Source organism: Anopheles maculipalpis, chromosome 2RL (genome assembly GCF_943734695.1).
Source record: "Anopheles maculipalpis chromosome 2RL, idAnoMacuDA_375_x, whole genome shotgun sequence".
Taxonomy (NCBI): Eukaryota; Metazoa; Arthropoda; class Insecta; order Diptera; family Culicidae; genus Anopheles; species Anopheles maculipalpis.
Genome location: NC_064871.1, coordinates 35,401,024 through 35,426,799, shown reverse-complemented (window position 1 = coordinate 35,426,799; position 25,776 = coordinate 35,401,024). Strand labels below are relative to the sequence as shown.

General features: G+C 47.9%; 2 protein-coding genes across 2 annotated transcripts; both read left to right on the top strand.

Moving 5' to 3' along the window:
• The first annotated feature begins 13,918 nt into the window (after positions 1-13,918).
• On the top strand, positions 13,919-18,483 carry LOC126558691 (junctophilin-3-like). Its single transcript, XM_050214741.1, has 4 exons — positions 13,919-14,441; positions 17,675-17,886; positions 17,974-18,260; positions 18,346-18,483. Exons 1-4 carry the CDS (start codon positions 14,203-14,205, stop codon positions 18,481-18,483), a joined length of 876 nt encoding a protein of 291 aa, XP_050070698.1. The 5' UTR covers positions 13,919-14,202.
• Positions 18,484-23,420: 4,937 nt separating this feature from the next.
• On the top strand, positions 23,421-24,507 carry LOC126559414 (uncharacterized). The gene is made up of 3 exons (XM_050215566.1): positions 23,421-23,579; positions 23,738-23,938; positions 24,254-24,507. Exons 1-3 carry the CDS (start codon positions 23,478-23,480, stop codon positions 24,338-24,340), a joined length of 390 nt encoding a protein of 129 aa, XP_050071523.1. The 5' UTR covers positions 23,421-23,477; the 3' UTR covers positions 24,341-24,507.
• Positions 24,508-25,776: the final 1,269 nt, after the last annotated feature.

The following is a 25,776-nucleotide window of genomic DNA, read 5'->3' as shown; positions in this document are numbered from 1 at the left end:
TTTTTCTGCGTGAAAAGGGAAAAACAAACACTTTAAAACAATCACTTGTGCACTTGCGGCTTGATTGATTAAATATCCATTACTGGAATCTGTACAATAGAATGTTAATTATTGTTCCACACATCACACACGCGCTCACAGTGAGAAATTGGTTACAATTTATTCAGGGTCGTTACACGAATTAAAGGGCGAAAGTAGTCACAACCTTAAAATGGGCGTTCGGGAAGGATAACCGGAGTGTTTAATTTGCTCCATTTTTAACAACTACACGAAGAACTACCTCGCTTCGATTTCGAATTTGTTGGAAACGTTCCTCGTTACCTCTGATGTTCCAACTTTTGGGCGTGTGAATGTTCGCATCTGTTAGCCACTTTACGCGAAAAGCAACCACTATCATTTGCATTGCATTCGGACACTTTTATTAATTGTTTGATGCTTTGATTCTGTGTTCGCTTTTGTCTTTTTCTGGTCGCTTTTTTTCCCATTCATTCGTTAACCGTTGCCACGATCATCGTCGGCATCCCATCTTGTTGCTGATGCTGTGTAGCGCGTACCATGCCAGGCCGCGAGGTGTTGCTATGATGCTTCTCACTGGCTCGTTGCAGTGATCACCTTCTTTTAAAAAGGCTCGTGTGCTCGCACCCATACGGTCGGCGGGCGACGAACTAGGTGACTACTCTTGAGCGACATCAACATTACAATCCCCGTCCCAATCATCCCGCCGACCAGGAATTGATGGCCTCGGCGTTTGCCTTTTGCCGCACAGGTAGACAGACATCCCACCCCTTCTCATGCTCTGCTTCCTCCCGACCCGTAGGCCCCGAAGGCGCAAAACAGGAATTCCCATCCGAAAACGCTAACGGCCGACGAACGTACACGCATCTCGCGGACCGATGAAGACAACGGTCGCGCGACAACGCAGGCTTATACGAGAGGCATAAAAGATATACATATTGAAAAAGGGGAGAAAAACAACAACAACAACAACACACACACACACACACACGCAGAAGAACCGATCCGGCAATCAAAACTCGCAACAAAACGGGGTGGTAGAATGGAGTGGCACGACAGCGACGCGAGCAGAGCCCGGTGCTTCGGAATGGTGGCGCGTAGGCGTTTTTCAAAAGCGAAGGAAGGCAATGCGAAAGGAACAAAAATATGTGTGGGCAGCTCCGCATGGAGGCTGCCTGTGGAGCGCAACAGCCCTCGGTGAGTGGAAAAACGGTTTCGATTCGTATCCGAGCGACGCCGCTCGCCTATGCACAGCCTCCGACCGAGAAGCCCGAGAGGTGCCTTGCATACGAGTCTCCTGGCCAGGCGGGGTATGACACACACGCACACGGGCGGGTGGGTTGCGCGAAACGTTGCCCGTTGAGCTGAACGTTTTTTTTTTTTGCGGGAACATATGGGATTTCGAACGACGATTTGCCAAATTCGGAACCGAGTGGTCCGAAAATGGACATGTGGTCCGGTTGCAGTGGACCTGAAATTACTGGACGGCGCGCAAACCCGATCTCGAACCGTTACGGCAAGCTGAGTATCGGTGCGTGGCCTTTTTTTTCGGGGGAAACCTGTACGATCGACCGATCCCCTGCACGGACCAGTGATTGCACGCTGTTCTTCACTTGCAAGGATGTCTAGTTTCGGGTCCTACTGCACTAGGATAATAGGGGGACTTTACACTGTTCTGCACTACCGGTGCCGTTTAACACACACACACACACACACACACATGTTGAGTCATAACTCACTGGAAATACGTAGTTCTCACGTAGTTTTGCTCATAAAAAGTGAAACGATAACTTCAAACACGAACAACAATCCAACATACAATGTACACCAGACAAATCAGACACGTTCGGAAGGATACCTATGTTAGGATCACTCCTGTGCAGTGATCTACGGCACCACACACGCTCCCTACGGTACTAGTAAGGCACGATCACGAAAAAGGGAAAAGATCGACCAAACGCTGCGGGATCTCGCAGCAGACTAAGCCGCGGCGCGTACCTTCGTCTAGACGCTCGCGATCGCGATCGACGCTCGCCTGCGCTTGTATATCTTCTGGCGCTGGCTCCTTAGGTGGGTAGTCAGACGATCGGTCGGTTCGCATGCATGCCTTGGCAGTGGAAGCAGGAGAGCAAACAGTGTGCTTTGGTGAGCGAGAAGTTGGGTGTGGGTGTAGCAATCGCGGAAGAAGTTGGTGACGATCGGGGAGGCTGTGCGTTTGTGAAACAGATTATGATTACCACCATCGGTGGGGTCGTTTTCGGAAATGGACGATCACAACGTTACCTGGGTGGTGCTACTATACAAAGGTGAGACATCTAATCGTGGCGCACACAGGCAATGGACGGGTGTGCCCGGAATTTTTCGGTGCCCATAAGGTGTCAAGCATCGAATGGCCAGAGGTCCATCCTAAATGGCTTTTCTCGCCCCGCTGTCGATTGGACACCGTTCATTAAAATGGTTCCGGAACCGGGAGGGGGGGGGGGGGGACGAAATAAAACTGTCACTGTTGGCGGGCGTATGGCAAAATCAGCTGGTACGCTTACGACCTTCCAGCCCGCCATAATGGACCATTACCATCTAATGGAGCTTTGGCTAATAAAGTAAAAGAAGAACTGTCCAATCAGTAGGACCAGTGCAAGGGGCGGGAAGACGCGGCAGGAAACCTGTCCATCTCTTCCGACTACATCCCGAACAAGGCGTTAAAGCTGGATGGAAAAAGATTACCACCTAACTCGGCCAGTAAAGGCGATGACTTCGGCCAGTCTGTGATGCGTGGAGTCGACCGTTGTGTATAAACATCGTTGAGATTCGTACTTTATGGAGCACATTATCACACATAGACCGCTGCCCGAGGAGGACCGGATGGCGGAAAGACATCGTAATGTTTTTCTCATTAATTCCCGCGTGCCAGCTCTCGTGACCGCCAGCACTTGAGATCGGTTAGTGAATTGTGGGGTTTTTTTCTTCCTTTCTTCGGTTAGATTTTGCGAGCAAAGAAACGTTTGATCGGAAAAACGTGGGCAGCTTGAGCTGCGATTCGCACATTCGTAGCAGATGTCGTTCCGGATCCTTTGGTGTCTGATGAGCGCCAACAGTAGAAACGGCACTGATCACTAAACCAAAAACATATCGTCGAAGGCAAACTAGTGGCTGGAAAAGTTTGAATTTGATTTGAGCATGGGAGGGTCGTAAAGTGGTCGTGGTTTTTTAACAGCTTTATTTGCATTGTTTTGTCGTTATGTGCTTGTCGCTTGTGACAAGCATTCTGTTCGGTTGTGATAATACTTAGGCAGTGTAATTTGCCACAATTCGCTTGACAGTAACGAGCGAGACGGTGAAATATTTTTGTTTCAACGCATAGCAACGCGTTAAGATCATTTCACTCCACGTGGCATATACACTTGACACAGGGGCAAAGAAGTACGGACAGGGAGGATCACGTCGGTCGCTAGCCTAAATAAAAAAAACTGTCCCTGCGCCCATGCTCCAACAACCTTGAGCTACAGGGCCGATGGACAACGGATGTATCGATCAGAGAGGTTCTTCGTTTTTGCTGCAGTTGATCGAGCGATTTCTCCCAGCTCAAGTCGATAATCAATTCATCAATTCTATCCCTTCTCCGGGGAGCTGTGTCCCCGGGAGCTGAGGTACAATTAATTGTCGCATGGCGCAAAGATAATTATCGGGCAAAGAGTAAGTGAGAAAGGCTAGCCGGGCAAAGTAATGCCCTTGAGTGTGGTAATCCATATGCATATTCCTCCCATACTTTATCTAGTATAATGTAACATGCTGATCTCTTTATCTGGAACGACATAAGGAGATTTCCGATGACACTAAAATAAAAGAAATATTTATTGAAAATAATTACTACTGTAGTATACATGTTAAGTGTATTTCTTTCAGAAATTACCCTTTCTTCATTAAATTGGTCACTTTATTTCATTATTTTTTTCATAACATAAGCCCAGAGCCTGATTTTGACTGCCAATGAGAACCGCAAAAATCATAAAACCTTTTGCCACTGACTGATCCTAATCAAATGATTCTAAAAAAAAAAAAATTCTTTGGACAACTAAGTTCCTTGATCGGGGAGGTTTTTTGGACGAGAAGATCTTTTAGTAGACAATTGATAGGCAATTTTTTGGACTCGATCGTCCCCTTGGATTAGGAGTTCTCTTGGTGGTGGAAGTTTCATGATCGGTGAGGCTTCTTCGATGACGAAGTATCTTACTACATGTGGTACCATGATCGATGAGGCTCATAGGATGAAGATGGTAGACGATGCATCGTAGACATCAAACCCCGTAAGACGTGGAGGACTCTTGGACGACGAAGTTTCTTGGTAGACTCCATGGACGCCGAGGATCCTTGAAGTACGATGCTGCTTAGACGATGGGACCTCTGGCAAGTTCCTCGCAAAATTTGAATTCCACCAAGTTTGCGGTTTACATTCTCAATTCATACTGTATGTTTATGTTTTGTTTTTGGTTTCATGTGTTAGTTGTTCAATTCCACATCTTCATAGTTTAATATATATTTTTTAAATAATTTAAAATTTTTTATTTCATTGCAGCGATTGTGCCTCACAAAAAATAGTTTTTTTTTGTTTTGTTTCGGTTTTACACAAGATTTTTTTCCTGTTTTTTTTTACATCTATTCCTTTAAACTCTCTATTGTTTGGCACTAGTTTTCATTAATTTTTTTATGCCTCATTTCCTTCGTTCTAGCTTTTACAACTCCGCAGTTTTTATGCTGTTGCCTTTACAACTTCCACCAAGCAGAGCTTCTATTTATCACATTGTCGTCGTCTACCATGGTGGTCCATTAACTTCAAAATAGCGGAACCGAAAAATGATTTTCTCGCACCGAATGGTGCTACCGCGTGTGTAATATTTTATTGCCCCTAATAGTGTAGTGCTCCACCCGCCTCACTTAATTAGTGTGACGAATTGTAATCTTTCCCTCCACCCTCGCATCGGGCGACTAGTATCCATTTCCTGTGGCCACTAATTCGCACGGCACTGTATGATGTCATCGACGGGCGGGACCGGGGGCATTCCCTCTTATTGATTGCTGCGTGTTTACATTCCACCACCGTGCGCTCGCGTGTTGCAACTGTCAGAGTGCGTTCTCGCGTTCGTCAAAGCGCGCCTGCCCGCCACCTGTGTCCGCAACCTGCCACCCCTCGGGCGGGGGGGAATGTTCCGTTCACGAAACCATACACGCACAATGCACGGTGTTTGATGATGGAAAGTGAAGTGAAGATGCAAGTCGCACACACCACTGCTTTCTCACCACGCTGAAGAACCTGTGTGCTGGGCGCTAAGTGGCGTGGCCGGGCGCGTGAGAGAGGAGCCTGGAGCGTGTGTAGTGCGACGCTTGCGCGGATCGGCACACTGAGCGCGTTCTGTTTGACATTTGTCATATGATGTGTGTAAACAAAGTGTAACTCACGCACGCCAACGAAGGATGTGAGGGGGTGCTGACGGTTCGGTGCCAGGTGCGCCGATCTTTGGAACTCCTCCGGCGAGAAACAGCTGGTTCGGGAAGTGAAGCACGGTAGCGTCGGCTTCGGTCGTCTTGTCTTGCGAAGCTCTGTCCGACTGATGGAGGCTGGCAGCTAAATTACGCGACGTAGCAGCAGAACAACCACAAAAAAGCCTTGTGTGGGGGCACGTTTGCTAACAATTTCTTCACCCATCCGAAGAAACAACGGAACACGACACTCGAAATGCCATTCATCCCGTCCCAAAAAACACCAAAACACAAACATAACCGTGGACAGTACTCGACGTCAAGGAATTTCGTCTAATTTTACCCCGACTACAACAGCCACAGCCGAAAGTGCGCAGCTGAGAGATGTGATCCGATTTCCCAGCGAATCGGACATATTATTACGATCAAATTTTGCACTTTATAGAAGCGCAAAGATCAGAGTATTACATTCGTCTAGTCACACATTCGTGACAAAAGCCTTGGCGTGCTTCCGTGCTTCTACTTCTACCCTCAAACACAGCAGCTGAGTGTAAATAGTTTCCCAACCGTTCGTTACTGTAACCACCATGTTACTCACGCCCGATGACCAATGGCAGTATTTTTATGCCATGCGCCACCAGCGTCAAACACAACCATGTGCGGAGGCGTTCCCGAAGCCGGAAACGTGAAACATCCCATTTAAAGTAAACGCTTTGCCTGCCCATTCGGATGCGTAAACACCAGTTCGCCGAAGCTCATTTTGGATGCAAATTCATACGACGATCGGACCGCGAGTGTGTCGTACGATCGATCCGTTTCGTTCGCCTCGATCATAACAGGTTGCTTTGATCGGTTTGAAGAGGGTTTGAAAATTTTCACGTACAAAACATAATCAAATATGCATTTGCATTTGTGTGCGATGGGTTGCGACCCACCGACGAGGGGCTTGGTGGGTTTTGTGCACTGTGTACCAACCCACCGGTTTTGGGGTTGATTTGGGGCTCACCATATGTCATCATAGTGCCCCACAGAGAAGGGAAGGTGGGGGGGGGGGATCAATTTCAAATGAGTGGCCTTTCTCAACACCGGTAGTATACCGTTTCATGCGTCACGCTACCCATTAGCCGTCACTTCCCGAGCCCTTTGGGTAAGCGCAGCTGTACAGGGGAGGGTCCCCGGCGAAGGGCGGACTCTGGCATATGGTGAAATATGTTTGCTCGTTGCGTGCGTTCTTTATGTAGCACACACTGGTCACTACCAACTTCCATCGGCGAAGGAGTCGCGAACATCACAACACGCGGACCCGAACGAGAGACAGAGAAGTGTCTCGAACTTCGCGGTCGATCGTGCTGCAGATAGCTCTCAAGGAATTCCGTCGATGGAACGACGGATTTTTTGCTCCCACAAATGGTGACCGTGCCGTACTCGGGGAAAAACCGCCCGCCTCTCAGGTGAGAAGCATAAATCCTTACAACAGAGCGACCAGTGGGAAAACTGTTCCTCTCCTTGCTTGCTCCGCTGTACGAAGATGAGTTTGTGGTGCGTATCTGTTTTCTTGCCTATATCTTTCTTCCTTGTTTTTCAAACGCCATCTCGCAAAGGAATTTTCCTCAACGTTTCACTCGCGCAAACCGTTTGACAGGGTTTTTTCCACATTCTTGCTCGCCTTGCTCTCTCGCTCTCTAGCTCATCAGCAAAATAACTTTCTCTCACACACACACTCTCTCTCTCTCCCTGTTTTGGCTCTCGGCATTATACTCGCACGAGCAACACTTTTCCTCAACCAGTGCTTCGCTCCCGACTTTTCCAACAGAGCGCGCGAGTTTTCCACATGCGAAAGGCAGAGCGCATTCAGTAGCGGCACGGCACGGCGCTTTTCTCACCAGGGAGATTCTTTCTTTTGCTGACAGGGGGCCCCCGAACGTACACGAGAACCCCATTGTCTTCGTTGGTGTGCGCGAACAGTAGGAACACACGAGAAGGGCGATATAGTTGTCGTTTTGATATATATATTTTTGATTTCACAATATCGTTTTCTCGTTTTATTTCCCCCCGCAACCCCGTCCAACGTCGTTCCAAGCAGCGAGCAAACGAATTTCCATCGCCGTGCGTGTGTGTGCGTGTTGCGTGTGTGTGTGCCGCTGTGTGCCAGTTCGTCCGACGACCAGAACAACCATCCTGACCAGAATCTCTCTCCAAAAGTGGCCGAATGTGAGTGGGAAAAACGGAATATGTGTCATAAAAGATCAAAGTGAGATCTCGGTTGCACCTGTGTTTGTGTACTACGTATGTGAGTCTGTGTGTGTGTGTGTCGATGTGTATGTGTGCCATCATCACCGTCCACTAGAACGTATGTTTGCGAGCGACCGTGTTGAACAGTACCGAGTGTCGAGCAGTAGCGGTTCCGTTCCGTGCAGTCACGGGGCAAAACTTACGAGCGTGCTGAAAAGCGCCACACCGATTGCGAATACGAATACGACGATGAAACGCGCAACGAAACGAAACGTGTAGCGAAAAAGCCAGGTGCCAGATTTCCATCCCAAACCCCCAACGACTCAACCTCCTCCTTCTCCCCCCTCTCCAGCAAGGCAAGTGCGTGCAAAACAAAACGGAAAAGCATTCTAGTGCCGCAGCGATACACGGGTTGCATACATCGAAAGGAAAAAGGGCCCAAACCGAGGGGGCGAGGTGAAACAGTGCGAGGTTAAACAAAACATCGAAAGAAACGGTGTGCCCTTCATCCTTCGGGGAGCAAAAAAAACCAGGGGAGTCCCCAACAACCTAGCGCACATACACTGGACACCCCTCACACACACACACACGCATGCATGCGACCGTTCTCGATGAGTCGATCTCTGGAGTAAGCGGAAGAAAATCCACGCATCCACAGTGATACCCGTAAAGTGAAGTGAAGTGAAGTGAAGTGGTGAATTAAATTTTTCACATCGATCCAGTAGTGGTTCGGGGCTGGGGAGGGACGGCCACTAGGACGGGGCCAAGCCAGTAACAACACGTACACGTACCTCCTTTGCGTGCATGTGTGGATAGATAGAAACGGTAGATATAGATAGAACGGTTGTTTTTTTTTTTTTGATAGATAAGTAGAGAGCTTGAATTTCCGTCATCCTGACATCACCGCCAAGTGCCTGCATTAGCGCAAAGAACGTGAGGAGCGTGGCTGGCAAGCGCACCTGATTACTTGGATCCATTCATTTTTCTTCGCCACAGCCGCGCACACCACGGTACAACAATTACCCATCACTCTCACTCATTCTCTGTCTCCCTTTTTCCCGCTCTCTCTCTCTCTCTCTCTCTCTCTCTCTCTCTCTCTCTCTCACACCCTTTCACCCTCAGACCCCTTTTTCACTAACCTTGCTGGCAGTTTCTTCACTAAGCTCCTCGTGTGACGTTTGACAGCGTTGACAGTGTGTATCTGCGCCACTGCTGCTGGGTTGTTGGTTTTGTTATTGTTGTCGCTTGTTCCTGTTGTGAGAAAGTGGGCCAACCCCCGTACCGAACAGCGCAACAACGGTTGGCCGCTTTGGCTACGGATGGGAAAATTGTCCGTCCCGACGCATAAAGACGTACGCAGAACACCTGTTTTCTCTGGTTGAGGCTAACTCTCCGCCGATTGGTCAGCTTGGAACTGGAAGCCTTTGCTATGCCATATTGCCTCCGTAAGGACATGACACCTGGGGATGAGGTTTAACTTTTCTATGTATCTTTGAGGACGCGGATGTAGTGCATTAGGACGAATAATAGTGTTGACTCAGGCTTTTGGAGTCATCATCTCTTTGGTGAACTCATCATCATATGTTGTGTAGTGAGTAGAACGAAAAGGCTATGGAAGGGTGACATAGTGCAATGGCAAAGCGCTGCGACAATCAAGAGCGTCAAATGTCCTTGTAGTTTGCTTGAAGGCTTTCGCTGTCTAGACTCGTCCACTTAACGAGAGCCTGTATTGTGTCCACAACTGCAATCTGCACTGTCCATTGTTATTTGAAGTTGAGAAGATCCTCAACGATACGCTTACAGAAGTGTGTATGTGTGTGTGTGTAACTTCGTTACAGTGGATCTTTCCCATCTACTGATAATGATGAGACACTGTGTCGATCCTGGCGAACATGTTGCCAATATCCAATCACGAGGACTATTGCTACACTTCGATCATCTGCCAACTTGCACTTTGCGACGTTACTTTGTATCGCTTAGCTAATGCAACAACGTGCTGCATCTCGTACTCGGATTGCCGTTCGATGCTTCCTTACTTTCGGCCAGCAAACATCGACAACCTGTCAAGCATTCAAGCACCACCAACCTACCTACATAGAATCGTACGCGTAAAAACACATTTTAGCAGCAGCACTACGACTCAAGCCACACCACGCTCAGAGACATACAAACACACCCATTCGGGCGCGCGCGTGTGTACGTGTGTATGTCGATCGGAGTGCGGAAAAACGATGAATTTCCCAGCTCTTCTCGCGCGTCAATCTAGTGCAAGGGGGAAAAGCAACCGAATGTTAGTGCGGCACCACAATTGCGAAGAGATCGCACTGTGTGTATTTGATTTTGGTGGACCTTTGGCAGGCTGCTCCCTCCCTCCCTCCCTCCCGGCCAACAGGGGTCTAGTGGTGAAAGTGACGGTGGGGATTTGCATTGCACCCTGGAGTCTCGTTGACATATGTGTGTGTTCATGGGAGCTGACTGGCTGGTTGGTAGAATGGGTCCCCAAAGGATATATTTAATGGCTGCATTATTAAAGCCTGTGCGTGTCTGTGTCTCTGTCAGTGTCACATGGTGTCGCATGCGAATGCGATTGCAAATGAGTAGTGGAAAGGATCAAAAGAAAGTTCGTTACTGCTGTGAAAAAACGAAAGGCCATATGTATTAAACGGGAACCATTAAGCAGGACCCATGCGCAGTGTATGTAAGTTGTTGCGATTCAGGCAGCTTTCATGGTGGAATCATTTGAACCTAGGAATGATCAGTGCGATCAGCAGTACATCCTGCAGCACTCCGAAAAGTTCAGTGCTCGATAAAGCTGTCAGCTACCATACCACTTATCTAATGTGTGTGCAAAGAGAGCAGCAGCAACAGGGAGACAGAGTGAACGCACGCTACTAAGAGTTTGTCCGCAGGCTAAGTGAACTACGGGCGAAAGAGAATTTTGGCAGGGCAAAGGAAAAAAAAAACAAACAACGCAACAGAAGCGCACCAAGATTGACAGCATTTGTTGCTGGGAAAGTGACAGCACGAGAGCTGTAACGGCGACTACATATCGCCTCGTAACGTAGTGCCGAGCACTGGCATCGCCTTCATTTGCGCGCGTGAGGTATTAGTAAGATCCCTTTATCCTCGCTGTGCCGCGTACGTTGTGAGAAGTCGGCGGTGGTACAGTGGCAGCTAATTCATGGTGAACTAGCTGTTTCCCAAAATACTGACACGCTCTGGGATGGACCGGGTGGCGGTGTGAGCGCATGGGCTCGCACACACCACCACCCGGTCCACACTCAACGCACATCCGTGCATTCAAGTACACGGCGGATCGATCTTCTTTCGCTCGTCGGTCTCATCATCATCATCAGCATCAGCAGCAGCAGCATCTTACACCCTCCTGTGGGCCTCCTCTGGCTCTTCTTCGGCGGTTGCGAACAATTCGCGGCGAGTGAATCGCGCACGAAACAACAACACGAAGTGAACGAAATATTACGCTAACCGAATCGACTTGGCCCGTGGAGAGGAGCGAGCACGCTGCAGCTGAGCAATTTCGTGTATTTTTCATGTGCCGTATTTGCTGCCCGTTTGGATATTGTATCCGCCTCCCCTCGGATGCTACTCCTACCCAGTACCCGGGAAAGTGGTCGGGAAAATTTGGGGATTGTTTTTCCGTCCCATGTTCTTGCGAGCACGATTTTTTCACACGTATTGTTTGAAACTTTTTGAAAATACGTAGGTCCTAAACTCTACTGTGTGCCGTTTGAGTACAAGAAGCCTGGTTCCTGAACTGGAACGCATTGGGACATCCACTCTCCCAGATACGCTACCAGCAAGAGCGTTTGGAGCTTTCGATGGTATGGCAGGATCTCTGATCTTGTGAGTTCTGCACAGACTACAAGTTTCGGATAACACAGGGAACACGCAAAGAGGACACACCGAACAGGAGCTCTCGGGGAGACTGGTAGCTAGTAGCGGCGTGAAGAGGACAGCAACATTACTAACAGTTGAAGCTTATGTCAATGTCAGTTGGGTACAAATTATACACAGTTTAGTAGTCCGTGAATAGGCTAGGCTACAACTCGCCAGTCGGAGCATTGTCGGTGTTCGCGGACGCTTCGGTACAGCTCGTCCAACAGTTCCCGTATCCCTTTACGGCCCTTGGTGTTCACCACTGGTTCCCAACCTTCCCAACAACAGAACAAAACGAAAAACCAACCCCCCAAACCCCTGCCTCAGCCTTCTCTTGCCTTCTCAGGATTCGGGGGGGGAGTGTGGGTAACGTCGCCGAGAGATACTAAGCTGTGGTCATCGGTGGTCGTCATCGGATCCGCCGCGTTCACCGTGTGTTGGGTTGGCGTGTTGCATGTACACGTTTGTGTGTGTGTGTGAGTGCAAATGCATGAATGTGTGGTGGCCAAACCTTGTGTGTATGGATGCCCGAGCGTGCGTGTGAGTGTGTGAGTGGAATGTGTGCGTGAGTTTTGGTGAGTCAAATTTTTGGTTCAACGGGGATGCTATTTTTAAGACTAAGCTTATACTCTCGGACCGTCCTCCTCTACAGTGGTCTTTACTCTTTACTTCACACGTAAAAATAATATGTGCATGTGGTTGCGCCCTGCCCTGCGTGCAAATCTATGCTCCCCATTCTTCCACTCCACCCCCCATCCCCACGGCACACAACATCTAGGCGTCAATGGACGTGAACCTTTTTGCAGACTCTTTTCGCCAGGCTGCCGGGATACTAAACGGGTACCGAACAAAAAAGAAAACCCATATGGAAATGTAAAGCGCCTGCTGTGCGCCGTATACAATACCCGGACCGGACCTACTTCCGGCGCTTGTTGCGTTTGACCAGTGGAGGTGAAGCAGGGACGGGGAACTGGAAAAAAAAACGGAAAGCATGCTGTGGCCATGGAACAATCTCCGTTTCATTCGTGAACGAAAGCAGTCGAGAATTTTAATGCGATAAGCGTAAAAACGCAATGAATCGCTGGGGGCTCGGGTCCGATCCGCGGAACGGTTGCCGTCTCACGGCTTCTGTACGGAGAAAAACTGATCGATAAATGGAAAATCCCACCAGGTCATGGTGGGAACGTGGGAGAAGGAGAGGGCTAAATGTTGCTATAGTCACGGCATCGCGAGGAAACAATGCGCTGGTTTTGCCTTGGTCTGGGCAGCAGGGCACCAGTTTTGTTTCGTTTATCGGATTTATATCCCACACTGCTGCTACCATGGCAATGTGCGGTTTCAAGCTGACCAATCGCTCGGATGGAAAGTGTAAACTGATCTCGAGGAAATACGAGCACCACAAACCTCAATAAAATATATTTCCCAGACAGGAGAAGGACCCTGAGGCCTGACGACTTGGGAATAGAAGAAAACGGGTGGAACACGTACAAAATGGGAGAATTTTTCCTCAATTGTAATACGATAAGCCGTCGATCGGCAGCATCATTTTAAATTACCTGATCAATCATGCCAAACTATTGTGTCGCCCTACACTACAAAATGATCGCTGCTCCGTTGCGTAGTACTATCGTTCTATCTAAGAGCGTTACGCATCAGCGATTCCTTCTTAGTTTTGCCAGGTTTATACACACACACACACACACACACACACACATAGAAATACGCACCATCCTCTCGTCCTACCGTTTTTCCTTCACATTAGGGACCTCGCTTCAAATTTTCCCAATTTTCCCACACCCGCCAGCCGGCTGCTGCGTGGCTACTTGCTCACCCGCAAACTCACTCATTTTCATCGGTTTTTCTCTTTGCCTTTCTCTTCCCGGTTTTTTTTTGCTCTCTTTCTTTTCTTTTCTTTCTCTCGTACTACTTTTACTCTCCCTAACAACCCCCCACGGGCGGTTGCTGGGGGCTGGTTGCCGCTCTCCGGCTTCATACGCGATGAACTGCGATCGCTTGCGCTTGCGAGCAGATACGCACATTGAGCATCGTGAGGCCTCGTGATCTAGGTTAGGTTTTCACGGCAACCCAGAGTGGTAACTTCCCCCATTTTTTAGCATCCTCCGTGCCGTTTCGTTACGCCAGGATACGTGCCCGCAGCCCGACGAAATCGAGATCGTGTGCGTGTGTTTGTGCGTTGGGTATTTGTAACAGTGCAGCAAGGCAGGCACGGCAGTGTGGTGTGGCGTCCGATATCACCGGAGTTCTCGCTATGTTCCAGTGCGATCGGTATCGCGCCAGCTGCAGTCGCTCGCTCGTACCGCTCTTGCGATGAGTCGACCAGCTCCGGTGTTGCTGCATCAATTCGACGTAGATGAGGACAACGACGACGAGGACGAAGCGTGTTGCAAGTGCGTAGTGCATCAGCCGGCTGCAGTCGATAGGGGCCGGACGACGCAGCAGATATCAGTTATTGCTTATTGTTGTTACGACGGTCAGTGCCAGCAATTGCGGCAACGTTGGCAGGAGCAGCAGCGATCACGGAGCACAAGCTGCCTGGTAGTTTAGTGAGAAGAGAAATGAAAGATGTCGCACACGGCGGCAATGCAGGCGGGCGGCAGTTCGGTCGCGGCGGCCGCTCGTGCCGATAGTACACACATTAGCGGCGGTCGGTACGATTTCGAAGATGGTGGAACATTCTGTGGTGGCTGGGAGGATAACAAGGCCCACGGCCACGGAGTTTGTACGGGTCCAAAGAACAAAGGTGCTTATTCCGGAGCATGGCATTACGGTTTCGAGGTGTCGGGGATATATTGTTGGCCAAGGTAAGTGCGAGACGGGTGGACGCCACGACACGTGTGATCCTTTTTGCGAGTTTTGCTTTGGATCCATCTTACTGCGTAATGTTTTCCTGGTAATGCGTTGGTGTAATGCCAACTCCAACTGATGGTGAAATTAATTCATAGAATATCCATCCACTGTGCTGTCTACAGTGAAGAAACGACATTTTTAAATCTTGCAGGTCCTTTAGACATTAGAAATTAAAATTGGGGATGTTGATACAATTACGTTCAACTGGCATTGTCATATGAGTGCAGATGATTAAATAGGACTACCTTTTGAATCTGTTTCGAATTTGTAAAATGAAAGTCTTACTACGCCAAAAAGGATATCAGTCGAGGTTTAAGATGCCTAATGGTTTGATTTATGATTAAAACTATACAAATACTAGCAGACATCAAGAAGTTATGATTCATTCTGTTTCTTCCCGTATAACATTTGTTGTATTACATTTAAACGGAATCGTTTATTTAGACCATTTCGAAAGAATTATACGAAGAATTTGAGACTAAAGAATACTAGAATCTCATCGATTACTGTGCAGCTAACTCCGTTTCTCTATCAAAATAGTTTGGGTTCAAGTCTAACTCACCCATAAAGTAAATAATCGTGCACTCTAACGAAGCATACACCCTACGAATGCTTGAAATTGGATGAATCTAGTCAAGCAATACTACCCAAATTCCTTCGCCCTTACTATGCACGATCCAATATCGAAACCTTGGCCCACAGCGAGTTAGCAGAGTGAGAATCGATTTCTTTTTTACTATGTATTGCTACCATCCCCCAAGCATTGGCCGAAACACGATACACCCTTACCCCTTTTTTCGGACAATGCGAAACCACCATCATCCCGATGCACCATCATCACCCCCGACGGGTTCGATGGTGGAGTGAATTAAAGACACGAGCTACAACTACACGCGGAGCAATGCGAATGTTGTCTTTTGCCAGAATTAAACACTTTCTCGTCCGATGACGCCACCGTTTTTTTGTGCGTTTGGCGCCAGGAGCAAAATCCGATGGGTCGGTGAGCTTGGTAATGTTTATTGCTCGTAGCAATTCGCTCCTCGGGAAATAAAACGAACGAACACGGCATCCGTTTACTCATTTGCATTTGGGCACGCGCGGGTACGCAACAGGCGGTCATGTTTTGGGTCGCCAAAAACTTATAAGCTTGACGACAAGCCTAGGCTTAGCTCGCCGCAAAGCGATGGTAAAAGTCGGCTAGAACTTCAATCGAAATTATCGTACAATATTGTTGTGCCGCTTGCTTCAAACGCCCGCACTGGCCCCGGACTAATGAGCCAAATTATTCAACTTGTCCTGGCGTCGTTCGCCGTGCGGCACATCTTATTGATCCGTTTTCGATGATCCAATTGGCGTGCGCGTTAAGTGCATTAATCTTGACGCGCGTTGGCTGTCTTCATAATGTGGGCGAAGCCGAGAAAGTCGACACATTACGCATTGAGAATATGGGCTGTGAAAGACAGCATTTATTAGGAAGAAGATCACACCCTAAAAAGGGTGCTGGAGAACATTTTTAGTTATTTCAAACACTGAACTGAACATTACAATGCCAATTTTTTAAATTGACGTGGTCTGCATCTAGAAATTCTGCTATAAATTTAGTTCGACCAGGATAGTTATAAAGCTGTGGTATCAATTAGAACAAGCAAGTTAAAATGAATATGAATGAGCATTTGAATAAGTTTATAACCGTCATCAGCAGCAATGAAGGACCAACTCTTCCTTATGACAAGAAATTTTATTTGTAACTAGAACACCAGTCCTATTTTTTGTTATTTATTTAAATGAAAATCAAACTGAGTTCCTTGCAAAAAGCTGTGCAATTATCAAGAATTTATTATGGAACTACAATATGTTGTCTGGGGCGGCCCGGTGGTGTAGGCGACAATGGCGAAAATGTTTCAAGCGACAGGTCCGAAATACAAATCCCATCCGGACTGTTCCGCCCGTAGTGTGAGAACTTGATTCTCCAACTACGCGGTTATCAGCAAGTCTAGTAAGCCATTCGATGGCCGGCGTTACCTTAGGGGTCGTTATGCCGAGAAGAAGAAGAAGAATATGTTGACTTGATCTTTTTTTAATTCGTATTTTCTCATGGCTGTATAATCAGCTAGTCAAACGGAGTCCTGCCGTGAAATGTACCTAAATTTCTCAAGAATCGGTATGATATGACATTTTTGTAATCTTGGGGCGACAACAGCTCCAGTCTCCACACGGCAGGACCTTGGTTCAAATACCGTCCGTACTGTTCCTCCGTAGCGAGAACTATCCAACTACGTGGTATCGGCAAGTCTTGTCAACCATTGGATGGCGCCTGCATGATATAGAAGGTCGTTAAGACAATACCAAGAAGAAGATCGAGGATTGACAATCTTCTTCTTCTTGGCTTAACGACCTCTGCGGTCATGCCGGCCATCGAGAAATAGGCTTACACTAGACTACCAATACCACGTAGTTGGTTAGTCAGTCCACACTACGGGGGAACGGTCCGGATGGGATTGGAACTCCGGTCCCGCCGTTAGAAGACCGGCGCCGCTGTCGCCTACACCACCGGGATTGACAATCTATCTATGTGATTACTTCGTTATAAATAGGTAGAACTTCGTTCAATAGGCCTCGTAAGCCATTCAATGGCCGACATGACCAGCATGGTTTCCAAAGTATTTTCTTTATTAACTGAAGCACGACGACGTATATGAGCTTTTGGTTGACTTTGTTTTCTTATGAGGCTTTTGAACATTCGCCTCTGACTAACACCAATTGACAAAATTGCCTTAATAACCACTACTAATGGATTTTCCAATACAAATTGTCGTTAGCATTGTCTTAGTTGACAGATTTTGTCAATAGAGTAGCCATATTTATATTTATCTTGCATTTAATTTCATACAACACAAATAAATCCAAGCCAAAATATTAGTGCAGACAAACTCAAACTTCTAAGTACAAGCTCACATATTTTTAAGTGTTTTAAAAGCTTTATGATATCAGCACTTACTTAATTTTTCGGAGCGTTTTATATTACTTAGAGTAACGTATAGTGTACGGCCAGACCGGCTAGGCTACGATGGATCATAGTTTTAAAGCAAATTGATGCAATCTTGTGGATCAACTTCATTGCTAGTTCACTAATGTACTAGCCTAAACTCCTCTGTTTAACACTATTTATCTCCATTTTTTCTCACAGTGGCTCCACATACGAGGGACATTGGCAAAATGGAAAAAGACATGGGTTGGGTATTGAGGTTAGAGGCAGATGGGTGTACAGAGGCGAATGGACGCAAGGTTTCAAGGGCCGGTACGGTGTGCGACAGAGTGCATCGTCGACGGCCCGGTACGAGGGAACATGGGCCAACGGGCTGCAGGATGGTTACGGATCAGAAACATACGCCGACGGAGGTATGTCACCAGCTAGTAGGATATGACATCATTAGCCGGAATTTGAAACCCCTTCCATCCCCTTTTGCATTTCCTTTCCCCTTCCAGGTAGCTACCAGGGACAATGGCAGCGGGGTATGCGACATGGATACGGTGTCCGCACATCGGCTCCATTCGGTATGGCCGCCCGATTTCGACCAAAGTCGGTGCGCGTGTCGATGACCTCGCTGCGAAGTACCGACGGTGGTAACCAGGCACCGACGCCGGAACCGGGCGAAAAGCGAAACCATCGGATCGATGATGCGCGCGGTGGCTTTGTGCTGAAGGCAAAATCCGACGAGACGCCGGTCCGCCGGAACAGTTTGGTAGAGAAAACGAAGAAAGGACTTTTATCGGTAAGCCTTTGAGGATGATGTTTCCCACCGTAGGAGTTATTAATGGATATGATCATCGTTCTTCGTTTCTTTCTCGCGAATACAGGGACTCAAAATTAGGAAACAAAAAAGTACGGGCGATTTGGAGAAACGTGGCACGGGCACGGGTAGCATTCGATCTACGGCGTCAACCGCGTCCTGGTTGAGTACGGAATCATCACAATCAGGAATGACAAATAAGTGAGTAAGGATGTGTTCCGTATTCTAAACCAAAGTTTAATCTGTTTCCGTCGATCTCTCCTCAGGACAATGCACACGGATTCCAATGCAAGCTTTATAGTAGAGGACGAACAGTTGGATGCGAGCGTGGTAGAAACATACATGGGCGAATGGAAGAATGATAAGCGATGTGGATATGGTATTTCGGAGCGCAGCGATGGATTAAAGTGAGTATTCTGTAGTGAACCAACGCAATCCAAATTCTAACCTCAAATTCCCCCGCCACAGATACGAAGGAGAGTGGTATGCGAATAAGAAGTACGGTTACGGTGTGACTACATTTAAGGATGGTACCAAGGAGGAGGGCAAATACAAGAACAACGTGTTGATCACGAGCCAGAAGAAGAAGCACCTGTTCTTGATCCGCTCGGCCAAGTTCCGCGAACGGATAGACGCGGCAGTCGACTCGGCCCAGCGCTCCTCCAAGTACGCCCTGCAGAAGGCGGACATTGCAATATCGCGCACAGCGACGGCCCGCGGTAAGGCCGAGCTGGCCGATGCTGCGGCGGACGAAGCGCGGGCCGAATCGGACCTAGCCATTCGGATCGCGCGTGACTTTGCGCCCGACTTTAATCCGTCCCTGCTGGAACGATTTGATCGGTTGCGGCGCAACCGAGTCTACCCACTGCCGGACAGTGTGAAGCTGAACGAGCTGCCGGGTCGAACGGCGGGCGGCCAGGACGAGTACGGTGCACACCAGCTACACAACCACGCCAACAAAAAGGAGGTGGAGCTGGCGAACATGAAGAATGCGTTGAACAGTCCGTTCGGGATGGGAGGTGCTGCCAACCAGCGCATGTCGAACTACTACGACCAGAAAGGACCAAACTCGAACAGTTCCATGGGAGGTCCTAACGGGCCGATTGGAGCAGGCGGTATGCAACAATCGTCGATGGGACAACACTACGGTTCCGCGATGGGACAAAGCCACGATCTTTCGGGACAGAACGCGGGCTCTCGGCTTATAGACGATGGGCTGCAGTCGATGTACAACAAACCATCCGGACCTGGCCAACAGTATGGAGCGGGTGCTGGTGCCGGTGCTTCCGCGAACTATTACGGAGCCAGCGCGTCCACCAAGGGCCCGAGCGGTGGAATGTTGTCGAATGCGAAATTTTCGTACGAACAGAGCTTACAGTCGTCACGGGACGAGCCGACGATGGGTGGCGTAACAAGCCCGAGACGTACCTCCATGATGCAGCAGGCACCTTCGTCGATGTACGGCGAGCCGGCCAAGCAGATGAACTCTTCCCGTCCAGCTCCATCGCTCGGAGCAATCGGCAGTCAATCGTCGATAGACTACTTCGATCACTACAAGCGACCGCCGAGCAGGGATGGTTCGGTCGATCGGTACACGCGCGCTGCCAGTAAGTTGGGCGGTGCCGGTGGCATGAGCTCACGCCAACCGTCCGTGGAAAAGACGGGCCCAGGCTACATAGCTAACGCGGGCGCTGTCGATGGTGCCGAGGTTGCCGAGCGGGTCAGTACGCTACGGCGCGGATCACAGCTAATGGCGGGAGCGACTACCAACGGTTCCATTCCAACGAACGCTGGAATGGGCAATGGTAGTGTGCGGCCGGGATCGCGGGCGACAACACCACTGCACCAGCTGCACAACGCGGATATGGGCCAGCAAACGCAGCAACCGTTCGAGGATGTGTTGCTGCGACAACGAACCCTCGGGCAGGACATTATTCCTTCGATGACGCAGCCAAAACGCACCGAAAGTCTTTACCTATCGAAACCGGCCATCAACAGTGTACCGATGGGTGGAGGTGGTGGTGGTGGCTTTGGTGGCGGTGGTGGTGGCGGTGGCATGAGATCGAGAGGAGGGGGTGGTGGCGGAGGAGGCAACGGTATGGCAGCGTTTAGCAGGGAGCCTAAGGTAGGTGTCGGCCGGCCAAAAATGTATGTTCACTGCTTCACGGTTTTATTTTTACCCTTTCCGTTATCTGCACTGTAAACATCGTTGTAAACAATGGCGGATACAGATATCAGAAGAAGCGTAAGCTTGAATGTTTTTTTTCTCCCGCTTTTGGTGTGATGGAAGCCTCTTGTGACCTAATTCTTGGCGATCCTTGAATGATCGGTACAAGAACGATCAGTGTCTAGCCTATATGTGGAGGAAAGCAGGTACGGAAGATTCTTTTGCTTCGACTAATAGTCCCCTCAAACCAACGCAGGTCCCCGCTATCGCTTATCGGTGTCGCAGGTTTTGCAAGGCGCTCGGTTTAAAAGGTTCCCCGTTTTCTATTTTCATTTTAATAGCCGTACACACACACACACACCTTACGCTGTCGGGTTGCGGGGTGTGTGATTGAGGCGTTGTAGCAGAGGGAAAACAAATATGGCTGCCATTTGAGAGGAAAGTCGATAGCTCTGTTGGCTGCTCTTGCCGCTTTTTTATAATTTTCCTCATTTCCCACTGTTTTCCATCAGCTTCTCAGGCTCTCGTCCTTTCTCTCAGAATCTCTTTCTTTCTCAATGTCTCTCCTGATCGCTTTCCATGCTTTGCGCATTTGCTCACGATCGTTCTCTCATGATCTTGTAGTCGATCTATGCTTCTCTTGCGCATTTTTTGCCGCTTCTACCTACCGTCTACCTAGATCGGCACGTCTTGATCGTGAGACATCTTCATCGCGAGCTTTGCTAGCAGCAGTCTCTCCCCCGGGGGGGTTGTACAGCAATCCCAAATAATATAATCGCTTACAAGACTTGGTCTGTTGATCGTGAAATTTGGTATACCCCGATCTCGAATCGGGAGAATCTGTTTGCCAGGAAGCCACCTTGCGTACTCTGGGACTGTGAATGTTCAGCGTTTGTGCACTCATACATAAATCGTTTCAACGACCAGAGGCATGAGATGATCCATTGTGCGCACGTGCAAACGGTTTGGGATTGTGTGTTTCTCAATACATTACAACGTCTGTTTTCCACCCATGTACGGTTGTGTTAGTAATGTACAGCTTACGAAATTGAAGTAAGAACTGAGGAATATCGGGGAGCGAGCAGTGATGAACCTGTTGATGCCATAAATCGGTCATCATCTTAAATGCAATAGCCAGCAGAATTCGAGAGAATCCGAGAAATCCCCATAGAGAGTGCAGCATGCACCTATAGAAGTGTTACTGCTTTATGGAGCGACCCAAGAACCATGTTTTCGGCATTAGTAATCCCACTTGGCTCGTGCAGATCGTGAATTACTCAGCCAAAATTCTGACTTTCATTTTCTACATTCAAGAATAGCTGATCGTCGGATCCCCGTCCCCCACCAGGATGGCGTCCACATACCAGGGAATACCGAAACCTTGTGTTGTGTCATGAGAAGAGCCGAATTTTGGGAGACTGAGACGATACGCGCATAATATAATAATGGCCGATCGTTATTGTCATGGTGACGGTTGTGATGCAAATGGCTGCACGCTTAAGATCCCTTCATGATCTTCTAATAGAAAATGTCTCAAATGGATACAGATAATGTTAATGGGGGCATTGTACTTTACTTAAATATCTCTAGATTCAAAAACGGTTTTTAACCGTTTGAGGCATTCTAAAAGGTTACCCACATTGAATTATGTCCCACGGATAGGACCAATTTTTGCTACACCGTCGACTCTCTCATTGCTCACTCTCTTTCTCGCACACTCACGATCCACAAATAGCATTTGTACTCAGCTACAAAGGGGCTACTGGTTGGACTTAGTACATTTTTAGAACCCAAGAAATTTTCGGCGCCAATTTCGTGCACGATCGTGCGGGGAGACAGATAGCTCGACTGTACCCGCGGTACCTGCCGTGATAGAATGGCGACGCTAACGCTAGGTCTCGCTAGGTGCGGCTCTGGTACGGAGGAACCTGTACGATCACATCCACCGCACCCGCTTCGCCCGCGCCGTGTCCTTGGCAGTGTGATTGTTTCGTAGGTGGCTGTGTATGTGTGACATCGCCGAGTTTTTTGACGACAACATTGTTTGACCGATTGTGTGTCTTCGCTCTTGCCGCCGTCGTCGATCATCACCAATCCGGCCTTGGTCGGCGGAGGGAGTTTTGCGATTGAAGCACATCATCAAGTCCCTCATGTATCCCGTGCCCTGTTTGCTCTTGTTCGTCGATTTCTCTTGGCTAATGTTGACCATCCAATGACCACACTGTTCGCTCACGCCACTTGCCAGCACGCTTCCGCAAATATCACTGATGGTTTGTGAGATGCCGTCTAGCTTGCGTTCCCCAAGGTACTAACTATCGTGGCCCACTATGGGTAGTTCATTCATTGTCGAGCCAATCCGGCGTGCGATGAGCGAGTGCATCAGTTTGTGCGGTAGTGGACTGGCTGGCAACTGCAACCATCCACTGGCAGTTTCGTACGGTCAAACGCAACGCGTAACGCTGTGAACGTGTAACGGTGTAATCGGTCGCAAAGCGTGACCGTGGGCCCTGGTTCCCGGCAAACCTGACCCGTGCAGACCGCGCAGTGGTATTAGTGTTGGTGGCCACGCGGGCCCACCATTAGTAGCATATGATTTCGTACCAGTACCAGTTCTTGCAAACGCTATAAATAGTTTTGCGGCCCTGGACCTTCTCGTGGTCCGTCGGATCGTGGGAAGTCGACCGAAACACACATACACATCCTTTTCTCTCTCTCTCTCCCAAGCGATTACACGCGATTCACGACGGCGGTGCGTTACGTTGGGTGGATTTGTCCACTAGTAGTCGACTGCTGCGGGCGTACTAGGCGGTGTTGTTTAGCGTGACACACCGTGAGTGAGAGCGTGTGTGTGTGTGTAGCAAAACCTGCGTAAGGGATTCATGCGGAAATTCCGCATATCAGTTACTAGAGCGAGAGCGAGCTTCTCTTCGAGTGAGGGAGAAACAAAGCGTGTGTGTGTGTGTGTGAGAGAGAACGAGTGATCAGGGGATACAGACGAAGGGTGCGAAAGAAAAACAAACTCGATCGGAAAGATGCAGTGGCAACAGGAAGTAGATGATGAGGATCTGATGTACTCGCCGGCCTTGCTGGCCCGGCGAGCCTCCGAGAGCTGGATTGAATTTCCTCCGGTAGAGGTTGTTATCGATTTCCAGTGTTTTCTAGCAACTTTAGAAGATTGTTGGAGAAACATCCAACAGCGAACGCATTGAACTAAATCACCAGTGTTCAACTCTGATAATCCATTTCTTGTTTTGTGTTCGATTCGGTTTCGTTTTTTGTTTCCCCGTGACAGAGTATTCCAGTAAATGCAACTCTACAGAGAAAGAAATCATTACCAGACGTACAACAGCTACCGTTCTCGACCGGTGCCATGAGCCGAGAGGAGGTGTCGATCCTTGGCTCAGCTCGGCGCGAAGAGGTCCGGCGACTGAGGGATGAGCAGGAGCGCTTACGAGTTAATCCATTGTTGTATCTGGTCAGTCCACAAGTGAGGGTAAGTTATTCTCTAGAACGAAAACTGATCGTATCGAGTAGCAAATCGATATTCTGACATTTAAGAGCTCTCCCGTATGGAGAATCACTCCACAAAAACTGCGGCATCGATAAATTCTGTTCGGTGCCAATTCTATTTTCACACGACGAGAATATGATGGCAAATGCATCAAACATCGAACAAGCGATATGAGTAAAGCTACCACTCCTGAAGGAGTACTCCTGAAAGATTTGCTCGTCTGATTCCATTGATTTGCCAAAGAAATGTACAAGGCCACTAATGCTTCCCCTGTTTGCACTTGCTTTTTCTTTGCAGGATTGGTTCTCGCGCCAGCAACTGGTCATGCTAGTGCTGATCGTTAATATTGCCTTGGCTATTTTATTCTTTAAAATACTCACATAGCGTTGGCTCAGTCCATGTTTGCATTTCAGCATGTTTCTAAGAAAGGTGGCACTATAGAATAGCCGAAAGCAGAAATGAAGATAATATTTAAACGAACATTATGGGATAACTCTTGTCGCAGCAGGAGCGCTACGAAAAGTAAAACAAAAAAAAACCAAAATGCAAAATGAACAACGTCCCGCTCCCCACAAATCGTAAGCAAACAATCCAAATCAAGCTACAATACTCGCGCACAGGACACAAAACACACACGCACACATAAACATGCAAACAAATACAAAATAACAGACAGAAAGACGAAACTATTTTCCGCCCGCTGCATCCTTTTTGCAAATTGTGACCAGATTATTATTTTTGTTGTTGTGAAACGTCGGAACCTTCGAAGCCAAAGGCGAAACACCGGCGTCTGTACACTAAGCGTAGCGGAAGTAAAGAAGGATGACAAATATTTCGAGTAGCGAGTGAGGTACGAGTTGTTTAAAGTCAGGCAATCAATTAGTGAGCGGCATGGAGATGAAATCAATAAAATTGTTTATCTTTGTGCATCAATCATCAAAACCTTCGCAATTACGATCCATCCTTTACCTTACGTAAAAATATATAAAAACAAAAACTGAAGAAGGAAACATATAATTAAACGTAACACCGAATATATAGTCGAAGAGGAGGAAGGAGAAAGGAAAGAAAGAAACAAACAAAAGAAAACAACAGCCGCAACAAAAAAAGGGAAACAAACAAACAAAAAAACAAACGAAACCCGGCTAGTAACACAAAACCAAACGTGATGTGTGATTGCCGATATTGGAGAATGAGAAGAAAAGGAGAAGAAAACAAATAAAAAAACAATCTTTGAAAACAAATTAATGAACCAAAACTTTTCAAGTTCACAATAGTAAAAAAAAGAAAATAAAAACAAACTAAAAAAAACTTGGCATGAAATGCAAATAAAAGGATTAGTAAAAATTTCGATCGAACGATTAACAGTTGGTTGACGGCAGGAAGGAAACAGAGATAGAAAAAAAGCGAGAAAGAGAGAGAGAGAGAGAGAGAGAAAGTGGAACAAATGTAGACAAGCTTATACAACTAAATCAATACTAGGAGTACAGCAGGAAGAAAAAAAAAACAAACCCTAGATAAACCAATTGATAAACAACCTTTCAGGAGTGTTGTGTCCGCGTAAAGTGAACAATTTGCAGCAGATGTGAATGCCAAATCTTACGAAGAAAGGAGAAAAGAAGAAAAAAAAAACACAAAAACTTTGTTAACATAATTTTTAGCAAAAGAAAAACGCCCTGTCTCAAATCGCGTAAGAAGGCGCGTATCCAACCGAATCCAGTTTAATTATTTCTTTCGTTTTTTTGTTCCAAAACCCAAAACAAGGAATATTCAAATTTGCTTAAGGTCTCAAGCTCTTAAGATTCTAATAAACAAACAAA